General features: G+C 33.3%; 1 protein-coding gene across 1 annotated transcript in view; it reads left to right on the top strand.

The window, feature by feature from the left end:
• The window catches only part of LRP1B (LDL receptor related protein 1B), a 2049143-nt gene that overhangs the window by 971705 nt on the left and 1063074 nt on the right, over window positions 1-14364 (top strand). The window contains exon 7 of the mRNA XM_043488135.1: window positions 3891-4053. Within this exon, the coding sequence (XP_043344070.1) occupies window positions 3891-4053 (163 nt within the window). The remainder of the gene's footprint in view (window positions 1-3890; window positions 4054-14364) is intronic.

Raw genomic sequence — 14364 nt, 5'->3', positions numbered from 1 at the left:
CGACTCATACAAATATATAATGCACATATGCTATGAATTATTTAGCTCATTATTAAGAGAAACAGTAAGATGGTAAATCTGGCTCAAAAGCAGACATAATAGACTGAAGTGTTTGCAATCAGTGAAAGGAAAAAAATAATTCTGATTTAAAATAGTAAGGTTAGATATAAAACTCTGTAATGTCATGGTGCTGCTGCTGCTGCTGCTAAGTCGCTTCAGTCGTGTCCGACTCTGTGCGACCCCATAGACGGCAGCCCACCAGGCTCCCCCGTCCCTGGGATTCCCCAGGCAAGAACACTGGAGTGGGTTGCCATTTCCTTCTCCATTTACTGTCATACTGGACAGTAAAACTGTGGGCTATATTTACAACCTGATGGATGCCATTTGCATCTCTATTGAATAAAACATTTTTAATTTGTCAACATACACATTAATATTTAAATTCCTAGAGACTAGCACTTAAAATATTAAATTGTAAATTAAACAAAAGTATATTCCCCAAGGGAACTAACCAGTCTTTGAAAGAGTCTGTTAGAAAGTGGTCTAGTCTGACGTTAAAAGCACATGCAGACATTTCTTTTGTATTTTTCTTAGAAAGATTTTGACTGTCGTTCTCAATTATTTTGTGGCATAAACTACTCTATTGAATTTTCCAGTGTTCTTGCCTGGAGAATCCCAGGGACGGGGGAGCCTGGTGGGCTGCCGTCTACGGGGTTGCAAAGAGTCGGACACGACTGAAGTGACTTAGCTGCAGCAGCAGTATTATTTTGCTAGAGTTGCCATAAAAAATATCACAGACTGCACACCCTGCTATATTTAAAATGGGTAACCAACAAGGACTGATTGGATAGCACATGGACCACTGCTCAATATTATTTAGCAGCCTAGATGAGAGGGGAGTTTGGCGGAGAAAGGAAATATGTATGTGCACGGCTGAGTCCCTTCACGGTTCACCTGAAACTATTACAACATTATTTATTAATCAGCTATACCCCAATACAAAATACAAAGTTTAATATATATTAAAAAAAAAAAGTCCACAAATTGAGTGGCTCAAAAAAAGAAAGAAATCTATTTTCTCATATTCTGCAGGCTAGAAGTCCAAGCTCACGATGCAACAGGGTTGGACTTTCTGAGATCTCTTTCTTTGGGTTGCTGATGACCTTTTCTCTATTTGCAAGTAGTCCCAGAATTGTCTCTGTATGCCCGAATCTCTTTTTATAAGGACACTAGAAAGTTCGGTTTAGGGCTTACACTAAATGGCCTCATTTTAATGTAATATTCTCTTTAAAGATTTTATTTCCAAATATATTCACATTTACCATGCTGGGCATTAAGGCTTTAACATATGAATTTGGGAGGAAAGCAATTTAGTCCACAATAGTTAGCACATATTACATTATAGTGAATCAAAAGTGTTAAGTTCTACATTCACCAATTCTGATAATTAACTAGTTGTCTTATAATGTGATGATAAGAAAAAGCTGATGTAACATTTTTAATTCAATTATAGATTATCATAATTACTCATTATTTTTAACCTTTTCCCTCAAATTTTAAAGTTAATTTCTCCTGGATACAACTTTTTATTTTGTTTGTATAAGTTTTTATATCCAACATATATTGCCCTTTAAAAATATTAAGTTACTTATATTTATATGTTACTTTATAAGTTTTGAAAAATTTCAGTATTTTTTTCACTGTAATTTAAATGTTTATCATTATTGATATTTAGATTATTTTATGATTCATAAGTAAGTAGTCAGTACCTACAGATGTTGTAGATACGAACACAAGAGTAAACTTCACTTTTGGCATATAAGAAATTCTGAATGACTATAAGGCAACTGTTTCAAAAGAACAGGGAGGGCAAAATCCTAGTAACTTTTAGTTGAAGAATGAATAAAAAGCAACTAGAGAAAGATTATAGCAGGGACATATTTAATTTTTTTCTAGTAACAATAAAGTAATAAGGATCTTATTAAAATTTTAGAGACATTTTTATAATGTCAAAAATCTCCTAAAAAGTTCAAAACATTTTACCCAGTTTTATTTACCTCTCTATATCTGTCTATCCATTCATCCACTGATTTACTTACTTGAACTCTGTTTAATTGCATTAATTCTCCAGTCTTAATAAAAATCATATTAAAAGCAGATAGAAACTTCAAGTTTAGAAAAAGGAAACAAAATCAATTCCCACAGTTACTATTAGGCTAATTATTAGGTTTTTTTAGTGAGACCTTGCTGCTTCAAACTAGGATGCTGTTAACAATACCTATTGTTTCAGTAGCAGAGAATCTTTCTGCAGTGATCCAGAATTGAAGAAAGGTGTGAATGCTGTCAAACAGCTCTTTTGTCTGAATTTACACTTGCATAGACTAAACCAACTGCAGGCCTAGCATGAGAGATGGGTTATTGAATGGACTTTGGCACATACTTTATCTGAACACTAGGTATTTGAAATGACATTTGAAACAGTGGGTTCTATTCTATAAATAATGTAATAATGCAAAGGGAATAAAAACAAAGCTAAGTTTACATTTCCACATTTCTGGAGACAGAAGAAATAGTTTAGATTTGTAAATATCCTGGCTGCTGAAACAGTTCATGTAGTTTGTGGAGTAATTAAATGCTTATGTTTCCATAAAAACCATGTAATTCAGAAATGAAACTGTAATTGATGGCCTAAAAAATCTGTATCCAGTGAATTGCAATATTCACTTACTGCTTGTCCTTGTAGGAATTTTTAGAGATTTCCACACAATTGCTGTCTTCTCTACCATGGTTTGGAAAAAAAAAAAGAAATATATATATAACTATCAAATTATAATTTGCAATAGATACAAATATAGCTGTCATAAGGAATGCATGTGAATCAGAAATTTATTTATGGCATTATTGGAGAACCAGTATTGATGATCTAAGATCATTAGTGGAATTTCATACTTACAGGCATCTTAAAGAAATGTTTAAATGAGATTCATAGTTAGGTATAAAAATGGTCAGTGCCTCAGAGAATAAGAAACCATAACTTTTAGGGTTATCCATTGGGATAAATATCAACTGGTTAGCATGAAATTTCACAGTGTGTGGTTCTGATCAAATAGAAAATACTCAAGTTAAAAACAGATACATTCTTCTAGATCTGTACTATCCATGTGAGTCACTGGCTTTCTACTTTTTTTCAAATTTGAATTAATTAAAACAGAATACAATGAAGATTCAGTTTGCAGTCACACTAGCCACAAATTAAGTGCTCACTAGACACAGTTGACTAGTCAGTATTTTATTGTACAGCATAGATATAGAATATTTCCATCATAAAACAAATTACTCTTCTAGAGAAACAGCCCTCTTCTAGAGAATTAACTGATCTTTGAACAATCTTACTTTACAGTGTCTACATATGCCATCAGAAGAACATATCACCTCTCCTTTTGTGTTATTTCCAGTTAGAAGAGGATCTGAAAATAAGAGTTTACCTTAGTTCACAAAAAGTATTTATTCCTGTTACTACTAAAACATTTGGCTGTGTCATTCAACCAGTTATGGCCATTGGGTTAGATGAACTATTTGAATAAATGCAAAAACTAGTGAAACATTTTATTGTAAATACCTATTCTTTAGGATTTAGAAACTCCTAGCCCTTTTGTCTAGCTCACCCTCAGTGCTTAGATAGCAGGAAGAAAAGTATCAAGAGATAGTCATTATTTTACAGAATAATCACTTATTTTGGCATAGAAATTATCCTTGCAGGGATTTTTCTATTGTAAAGCTACTGTACTTTTGAAATATCTTCTGTTGTGGTTTGGACAGACTTACGTACTCAGGTTTATGATATTAGATTTGCACATGCAATTCAATGATTGTGTGTATGTGTGTTTCAGATGTGCAACAAATGGCAATTGACTGGCTCACCAGGAATCTCTATTTTGTGGACCATGTCAGTGACCGGATCTTTGTGTGTGATTACAACGGGTCTGTGTGTGTCACCCTGATTGACCTGGAACTTCATAATCCGAAGGCAATAGCAGTGGATCCAACGGCAGGGTAAGAAATTCTGTATAGTGTTTGATCTGAAATAATTTCCCTTAAAAAACAGTCTGAAAAGAGTTGTGGAATATAAGACAACAGGCTCAAAAGTGTTTATAATGTTGACTTGAACAGTTGCATTACAGGAAGGAAAAAAGAAGTTGTAATCTACTGTGAAGCTGAAGCATACCATTTCCGTAATACATCATTGTTGCAGGGCTTGCCTAAGACACAGTCCACCCACTACTCTCCTCATAATCATTTTGATGTCACCAGACAAGATCCTCAGCATCGTTTTAGGTTAAAGATAGGAGACCTAAGTTACTTAGTAGTGGACCTTGTCGTTAGCAAACTTCAAAAATTCTACCTGAAAAATGGACTATTAACAAATTTAGGTCCAGCACAACATTTAGGATTTATTAAAGGAACATAGTACATGTTTGAGGATATTAGTAGGACATGAAGTTTGTCTTTGTTAACTGAAACCATTTTTTTTCTCTAACTATTGATGTATAAACATTGTGGTATTATGGAGTTACTGAATTAATCATCAGAATCCATCTTCACTTTTTCTTTGACTATCCAGTTTTGCAAGCTGCTTTATTGGTTAAAAAGAGGCCTTATTTTATCTGAACTTCTTTTAGATAATAGACTAATTCCTCTTTTTTTAATATTTCATATTATCAAATTATAGGTAAATATGTTTAAATTCCCAGTAACTTTGTTCATGTAATTAAAAACTTAATACAGGAATTATACTTTAATTTTACAAACACTATGGTATTATGTAAAGTTCTATGGTATTATATAAAGAACCATATATATATGGTTCTATAAAATCAGCATTTTTACCAGTAACTATTGGAAAAGGATATTCTCAAAATAATGGCATAGAGTACAACTTTAGTTGGAGGAGCTGGTGGGTGCTTTCTTCAGATATAAGTTGTAATGAAGATTTAAAAACAAAAATCTTATCCTTATTGTTTTAATCGTCTCCCAGCAGTTCAGGCTGAAATGTCTGATGGAACATAGCCTAAACTGCCATAAGCCTCCATTCAATAAATGGGAAAATATTTACTGAAGAAACAGCTGTCATCCATATGTGGACTTTTGTCACTCTTTACTTAAAGTCTGATTGAATATTAAGATGCATCATCACAATGGTTCTGATTTTGACAAGAACAGCTTGCACGTAAGAGCTTTACTAGGAAGCCTGTGTAATATAATTCTTGAATGTAGCTCTATTTGTATTTGCAGCAGATGGTTACTTGACTCAAATCTGACTGCAGCAATGCTTCGAAAGTCATTAGTAAGAGAAGTTGTACTTAAATTGATTTGTTTGGGGTTGAATAAGGGTAGTAAGGAAGAATTGGAAATATACAAATGTGCTAACAACATTTTTCTGGCATTCTGTTGAGAAATATATTTGCATGTGTGTTCTTCCTGGGTGTGCTAAATGAATTCAGAAGTAGCCTTTCTACAGTCTTGTCTGTCAAGAATGTTAAGAGATGAAGCTGTTGTGTTTCTCCCCTTTCTACCACTCTTATCATTCCCCATTCTTAAAAACAAAAGATTCAGAGACTCTTTTCAAATAGAACTGCCAATCTGAAATATGATGTTTGTGACACCACCATCTCCCCTTCTGAACAGCGACATATTTTATCTTCTCAAGCTTCCTATTTCTCCCTGTCATGACATGAAAGGACCATATTTTGTCATTTTTGTCAAAGGACTTAGGAGTAGAAAACCCCCACATTGTTGTGTTTATTCTCTGCTGGATTCCTCTGGGCCTAGTAACTGTTTAAATGTATTTTGTCATGTATCATTTATCACAAAAGGCTCTTTGGAATTTTTTGTTTGTTTGTTGGAGTTTGCTGTGTGTCTCGATTGCTGTTTTTTCAGTCATGGATTTTAAAAATCAGAGAAGGAAAAGCTCTTCATGTTTATAAATATAATCTTGTTTATCATAGAACAGTTTTTAAAATATTCTGATATTTTTCTCTTAATATCAGAAATTTGGCTAGGGTTAATATGATACTGTCTAGGGAAAGAACAGCAGGTTTTTCTTTTTCTCTTTTTTCTTCTATTTTTGGGCAAATCAAGGGTAATTTGAATAGTTGAGGTTAGAATGACTCTGCATGATCTACTTAAGGGGACAAGCACCACCAGTGAACTTTCTCCTGCCTTTTCCTAATTGTTATAACTTCAGTTCAGAAAATATCAGAATGTCTTAAAAGTTTGACCCGACTATTAAGACCTTGACCTTAATAGGTATAGAAAAGGATGGAAATTTGCTTTACCTCTCACAGGCCACATTGAAAAATATACTTTTTACCTGACTGTACTTTTGATGTTACTTTTCTCAACCTCCTATTCCCTTTTTATATAAAAATTATTACAATATAGTCATTCTAAAATTTCTGATTTTTTTAAAAAATTTCTTCATTTGTTGAATATAGATTAGTAATTTTCTCTAGAAAAATCAATATGACTTGGACCAGGCTCCAATCTAAATTTGCCAGAAAAAGATTGTTTATAAACTTTTTTTTCGTTCTTGCAGTATTGACACTGACTAATTAATTCAGGCTATTTTTCTGGAGATATTTCTTGAGATTTTCTTATTAATTTCAAATTTTAGCAGTGTTCTCTTCCCATGGTTTCTTGAAGAAGTTTCTAAAACTATTTCTATCCTGTCATTGGTGTTTGAAGGTAGCATAGAGACCATAGTCCAACCAGTATCAAAAATAGTTTTTCTGGTGGTAGTTATAAGAACTTGGCTTGTTTAATGATTAAGAGTTTAATCTAAAGTTGCTCTCCCTAGGATCAAATCCTAGCTATACCAGTTACTAGCTGAGTGATGTTGGATGTCTCTTTGTATCTTTATTTTCTTATCTTAAAAATATGAATAATGATAATCCACTAAATGGCTATTGTGAGGATTAAATAATGTCAAACATATAAAGGGCTTTAATACTTTCTGAGTATGTGAAATTCTCTTTTTCATGTTGCCTCAAAAATAACTACTAATCTTTCCAATGCTTATAATACTGTTGTGAATAGAATAATCAGACCAATATTTTGCCTCATTAAAAATGATCTTTTTGTTTACAGTCCAATTCTCTTTCTACTACAAATGCTTTAAAATGGCTTACTTCATATAGACTGGCTATTATATAACCAAGTACTAAGTAAAAGGAGGGGAAATGAGAATAATGTAGTATGGACTGGGAATAAAATGAAATGTATATGTGATGGAGGAGAAAATTATAGAATAACTATGGATTTAAGGAAGAAAGTAGCAGAGGAAACACTATTTTAACAATTGATGTTGTGGAAGATATGTTTGAATTATCTTCAAGGTCTTTCAGAATATAAAACTAGAGAATAAATCCCCTTCATAGTTACCTTTGTCAGTTGATCTGTATTTTTAATATCAAATTGTTTTAATAAACCATTTAGTTTTTCAGTCTGATGAAAGTTGTAACTGAGGACAGGAGAGAAACTAGTTTACAATTTTGGTTCTAAGGTTTGTTTCCAAGCTTTCTATTAAACTAAAATCATCACACTAAACTATACAAAAATACATTTCACCATGAGTATAAAATTGTTAAAATAATATTGCAAAAGAGGGGATCAATTGATGCTAAAGCATGGTAAATATTAGAAAAACAGTAAAATTAAGAGATATTTTAGGGATGGAGTTGGACTTGAAAATTCAGGGAAAATATTTGGGGGTGGGGGGCTTGAGGTATTATGATGTGCTTTTTGTCCTCAGTTGCTCAGTCATGGCCAACTCTTTTGCAGCCCCATGGACTGTAGCTCTCCAGGCTCCTTTGTCCATGGAATTTTGCAGACAAGAATACTAGAGTGGATTGGATTGCCATTTCCTCCTCCAGGAGATCTCCCCAACCTGGGGACTGAACATGCATCTCTTGTGTTTCCTGCATCTCCTCCATTGGCAGGCAGATTCTAGCTAGAACTCATATTCAATAGAATTATGTGAGATGGCTAATTAGAGAGAGAGGGGAAATCTCCTATATTGTGTGAAAAATGGTGGAAATTGACTACATTACCAGTACTATGTGTACCATTTTTCTGTTCAGGGTAGACTTTTGACTTGTAGAGAAGGAATGGCAGAATGATCTGTAGGATTTATTTGTGAATCCATGACCCCATGTCAGTATTGAGGGGAAAAAATGTGTTGTGTTTGTTCTCTATTAAAGTAGTTCATCTGTCAGGAGCCAGAGGAGGAATGAAGCTTAAGTCTCAGAAGCTGAATTCACATAAGAGTAATTGGCAGTATTTAATAGTTAATAATATCTTTCCCATCACCAACCTGGATCCCTGCTGTTGGTGAAACTAGTCATGGCTGAGAAATTAAAAATAGAATCAAAGTTAAAGCCAACAGGGACCAAGACTGACTAATGAAAGATACTCCCTCAGTACCTTCTTTTGTATTCCTCTTCATTAGAAGAAAACTCAGAAAAAACCATGGAGACATTTTAATAGCTCCAATAGTCATTCTCCTGAATTTATGTATTGATCTGCTGTAATTTTCCTTTGGACATCTTAAACATTATTTTATTTTATTTTTATATGTTGAGGAATAAAAGGAAATGCTGAAAGTGTATTTTGGTCTGTTAATTTAATTTGGAAACAGTCTTGGTCTTGAACATGATGGTAGTACTCAGTTGGGTTGACCTCTGCATTCATCTGTATGTGGGAAAATGCTAAGGACATTGTCTACTTCTCTTTATACTCAATGGGTGATTAAGCACTGTACATAATGCAGTACAATGAAAACCTCCTTAGTCTTATAAATTTGTATTAATTATTTCAGAAATTTTACCAATGCATTTTCTTACCCATATCAATGAAATTCAAGTGGATATCTATATAGCACTAGCTATATTTCTTTTTATCTGTCTATAAGCTATCTAAATATGCTATCTAAATATATACATGCATATTTCCCACTTAACACTACTACAAACTTCTCTGGGTAGTCTAACAATCTTGGATTTAGGTTCATAGATAATTATATAAGAAAATGGCATCTGCCTATCTTAGGCCAGCTTACCAAAAGTTTTAGGAGAGTTATCACCTACCATTTTTCAATCAAGAGTTACAGATGCAAATAGGCAAGACAACATGGATATATAGGTATGTGTTTCATGGTCTGAACTATTTTAACTGAAATTAGTGAATCAGAGCCACATTCAAGTATATAAATCCATATGAGCTCTTTTAACTGTGACTCAAATTCTTTTATTCTCATTAATTAATTTTGTCTAGGTTCAACTTCTTTCCAAATTCCTCTATAGACCTGTCTTCAAGTGTAGGTTTATGTATGGCATCACCTTTAATTACTGACTCCTTCAGTTACAAATGATTATTCCATTATACTGTAATTAGCCTGGGAGTTTGGAAGAGCAACTTGGAGTGGCTTATTTTGTTCAGTACAACCTTTCCTGGAAACAACACACATTGATTTAACTCTCACTGTGTTCTTGACTCATATAATTCACAACGTCAAAATAATACAAAGCATTCTGCATCTCTATTCTCTTTGCCGTTCTCTATCTCATTTTTTTTTAACTAAGTTTCCAGTGTTTGTTAATCTTATCTCTAAATTATTGAGTTCAAAAGCTTGTTTTAATCATACATAATATCTTCCCAATCTTCTAGCCTATCCCTGTTAAAGAGGTTTCTTTGAATTCTCACTGAATAATGATGTCCACTCAACTAGAGAAAGTAACAGAAAAGCTGTGTACAGCCTAAATTATGAAGGGATTTATATGTCATCTCTGAAAACCTAGATTTAGGATAGCCCTTGGTTGATTTATTGACTCAACTGTATCATTAACCACCTGGGTTCCACCTACCTCTTTATTGTGTGATGTTATCATTAATGTGTGCTTTTCAAGCTAATTGCCCTGTGGTTACAAGACAGCTACTGAAGTTTCAGGGATCCTAAATAGGAACATGGCAGTCAGTTAAAAAAACAAAAACCAAAAAACAGCACTGCTTCTTCCTTGGGTGTAGAAGAGCTCCCAAAGCAGATATTCCCTCATGTCTTCTTGGTCAGAACTGGGTACATGCCAACTTAAATGAGACAGTCACAGACAAATTTTTTTTTTTTTTTTACCATTGGCATATGAAAGACAGAGGGACATGGGAGAGAATTTGGGACCACAATAACATGGAAGAAAGAAAAATGGATTATGCACCTATATCATTTTCCACAGACATTTTAGTGTAATAATCCTTTCTCATATACAGCCCTTTGTCCTTTCTTTATATTTCTCAGGCACTGAGAGGCCTCTTTTCACTTAGCTAACCCTGTGGAATATGTACAAATAATATTTTCCAACCCTTCATTCCATCTTCTCTGAGAGTTCCTCTGTTTGCTTTTAGCCCAGAATGTTAAAACTAATTCTGAGGAGTATTTCTCTTGTCACCTTTTTAAAGAAAATGACAATTATTTTTGTTTCTTTGTTTTCTGTAATTTTTTCTGCAATACTGATAAGAGACTGGGTTGGAGGTACTCTGTATAGCATTCCACTATCTCTTTAAAGATATAGTGTGAGAGACTGGGATGGAAGCTTTTATTGTATCAGATTTTCCAACACTCTTGGAAACTATGTGACTATTTCTGAATCACTGGGGTTATATTAAGTAAATTATTGTTTCACTTATGAAATGATTCTATGGTGGCATGAAAACTTTCTTACTCTCTGCCAAAGAATAGTTTACATATTTGAAGAATTTGTGCTATTAAAAACAATAATTTTATATTTTTAAGAAATTAAAATTTATTTCTAATTGTTTCCTGCATAGAGTTCTATGAAAACATGAGGTAGTAATAAGGCAACTTACTGCTTTTGAAAATATATGGATAGCTTCATGTAGCACTCAGGTGTGATAAGACATCAAAGATAATGATGTAATCTGTTCTCTTAGGGAGCTTGGAGTATAATGGAATTATGCATCAAATATCAAATATTATAGTCAGAAGATATGGTTACTAAAGCTTACCCACAAAAATTATAGATAAAAAATACTAAGCAGTAAGTTATTTGACATTTCTGAGATAAATAATGGATAAGGCATAAATATTACTTAAAAAAATAAAAATGAGAGAAACTTGGTTTGTAAACACTGAAGGAAAGGACAAGATGTAAAAACAATAGAATAAGTACTTGGCACCACTCCCCTTGAACATTTAACATAAATTCTGAATTTTACCATGTACATTGTAATCATATATAACCAAAACACACATGCACAAACAAGAAGTAAAAACAATATTCAGCTTTTATGCTGAGATACAATTTGTTCTGCTTGACTGCTAAACCTTGCAGGATATTGAACCAAAATTGATATTTTCCCTTGAGCCAGATTCTCAGTGGTTTGGTTTAGGAGAAATTAATCTGACTTTTAGGGTCATAGTGGATGTTTTCCAATGGCAAGTGATTTTTCACTCAACATTTTTTTTTTTTTAATCATGCAAAAGGAAAAGCAAATCTTGGGAGCCTTTGGTATTCTTTCAGTTTTAGCTAGAAAATTGTCTATGTTCGTATTTGTAAAAATTGTACTTAGGCAGGGGTCTTCATACTTCCTGATAACAAACTCCAGTGTAAAGCAACAGTCATCAAAAGAACATGGAAATGGCATAAAAATAGACACATCACCAGTGCAAGAGAATTGAGAGCACAGAAATAAACCCAAGCATATATGGACAAGTAATATTTTTGATAAGGAAGCCAAGAATACTTAATGGAAAGAGACTCTCCAATAAATACTGCTAGAATAATTGGATATCCATATGCAAAATAATGAAGCTGGACCCTTATTGCCTATAATTTACACAAATGAATTAAAAATGAATTAAAGAATTAAATGTAAGACCTGAAATCATGAAATAACCTAAAAGAAAATATAGGAATAAAGCTTCCTGGCATGGGTCTAGGCAATCAATTTTGAATATGATACCTAAAGCACAAGCAACAAAATTAAAAATAAAATAAATTAAACGAGTGGGAATACATCAAACTTAAAAGTTTCTAAATAGCAAAAAAAAAAAAAAAAAAATCAGCAAAGTGAAAAGACAATATCATTGTTCATTCACAAAGTCGTGCCCAGCTCTTTGTGATGCCATGGACTACAGTAGGCTAGGCTTCCCTGTCCTTCACTATCTCCTAGAGTTTTCTCAAACTCATGTCCATTGAGTCAACCAAATGGTCAATCAGTCACTGGTTGATTCCATCCAACCATTTCATTCTGTGTTGCCCATTTCTTCTCCTGTTCTCAGTCTTTCCCAGCATCATGGTCTTTTACAATGAGTCAGTTCTTCTTATCAGGTGGCATAAGTATTGGAGCTTCAGCATCAGTCCTTTCAAGGAATATTCAGGATTAATTTCCTTTAATATTGACTGATTTGATCTCCTTGCTGTCCAAGGGATTCTCAAGAGTCTTCTCTAACACCACAATTCTAAAGCATCAGTTCTTCAGCAATCAGCCTTATTTGTGGGCCAACTCTCATATCTGTTCACGACTACTGGAAAACCATAGTTTTGACTATGTAGACCTTTGTTGACAAAGTGATGTCTCTAGTTTTTAATACGTTGTCTATCTACAGAATGAGAAAAAAATATTTGCAAACAATATATCTGATATGTGGCTAGTATCCAAAAATGTATTAGTTATTTACTCATACAACTCAATAACATAAAAAAAAGCCAATTGAAAAATGGGTAAAGGACATAATGTATGAAAGGACATAGATGTATGAAAGGCCAACATATATATTAAAAGATGTTCAACATCACTATTCTTTAGAGAAGTGCAAATTAAATGACAACTTAGACAGTGATACATGTCATTTTTTTCTCAATGAAACTGTAAAAAGTAAAATGAAAAATTATGATTAAATACACAATTAACTGCAGATAAAAATGTGCCCTGGTGACATCTTAAAATAAATTAATGCTTTTTGAGAAAAATAGAACAATTTCTGTAATTCTTCTTGTTCATAATGATTGAGTATAGTTATGGAACATCATAAAAATGCTTAATAAATCCCTATATTTACTTCCTAAATCTTTTTAATGTGGCATAAATGAGACTAAATACTAATAGAGAATATCCCTGTTTTCTAGAAGCCTTCAGTCTAGGTCTTAAAATAAAAGTTAGAATTGAGAATCTAATTAACTTGAAGTATACCTAGGTATTTAATTTTTCTAATGAAGTCAATCTGGAACTTGTCTAAAGTGGAACGTTGCAGTGATTCAAACACTTCTAAGTTGATACAGCCTCGATTAATTTTTTATGAAAGTAAAATGTCCCACTTTATTTTTTAATTTTTATTGCATTATGACTTTAATTTGATAAGTGTATTTCAAATGTATATAAATAATTTGTTTATTAAAATGACTGCTTAGGGCGAGTATAATTTATATAGGTTACACACAAATTTTGAAGTAATATAAATAGAATAATCTAACAACAACTATATTTATTAAGGTAATGTAGTTTTATAAACTCTTAGGTTGCAACATAATACAATTATATTTCTCCCTTACATGTGGATTTGATGAAGGTGTTGGTACACAGCTTACTTCAAGTAGTTTATCTAGTATCAAAGTTCCTTCTATTTTATGGCCCTGGAATCTCATAGAGTCTTAGAATATTCTCTTAACTAGCTGAAGGGGAAAATATTGAAGATACAGAGACAGAGTTAGGTGCTAGGGGATCAGGGAAACATAGCCCCTGGCTAGGGAGTTCCTTGTTCATGACAACACAATAGAATGCAAATGGGAGCATCCATTTCCAAAGAATACTTTGCCATCTCAGCCAATGTCTTGTCTTCTGGATACCAAATATCCATTTGCATCCTTCTTCCCATATATCAAATCCAATACAGTTAAGACAAAGTAAAGGATCTCTAGGTGATGTGCAGTCCCCTCTATTGTGTCCTTTTGTTGCTCTTTGTTGTAAAGTGAACTGTGAACCAAAAACAAAATATATAGATGAATGGACCAGTGATAAAATAACAGAAAATTCCCACTTAAAAAATGGAAGACTGGATGCACATAGTAGTCTTTGTGATAGAGCAATAATGAAGTCAGCCAGGCAAGTAAAGTGAAGACTTCCTCCTCTGACCTTTTGGAAGTCACTGGTCTAGACAGCTTGTTTCCCTGAAACATTTCCCCTCCTCCATAGTTCTCCTTTACCTCTGCTTCCACTGGGAGGTTCTCTCTCATCTGTTGTGCTCAGTGCTACATCAAAGGTGGCAGCAGGGAATCTGCTTTCCCTGGGGGGTTTATG

The sequence above is a fragment of the Cervus canadensis genome, chromosome 15 (genome assembly GCF_019320065.1).
Source record: "Cervus canadensis isolate Bull #8, Minnesota chromosome 15, ASM1932006v1, whole genome shotgun sequence".
Classification (NCBI taxonomy): Eukaryota; Metazoa; Chordata; class Mammalia; order Artiodactyla; family Cervidae; genus Cervus; species Cervus canadensis.
This window is presented reverse-complemented; position numbering and strand designations above follow the sequence as displayed.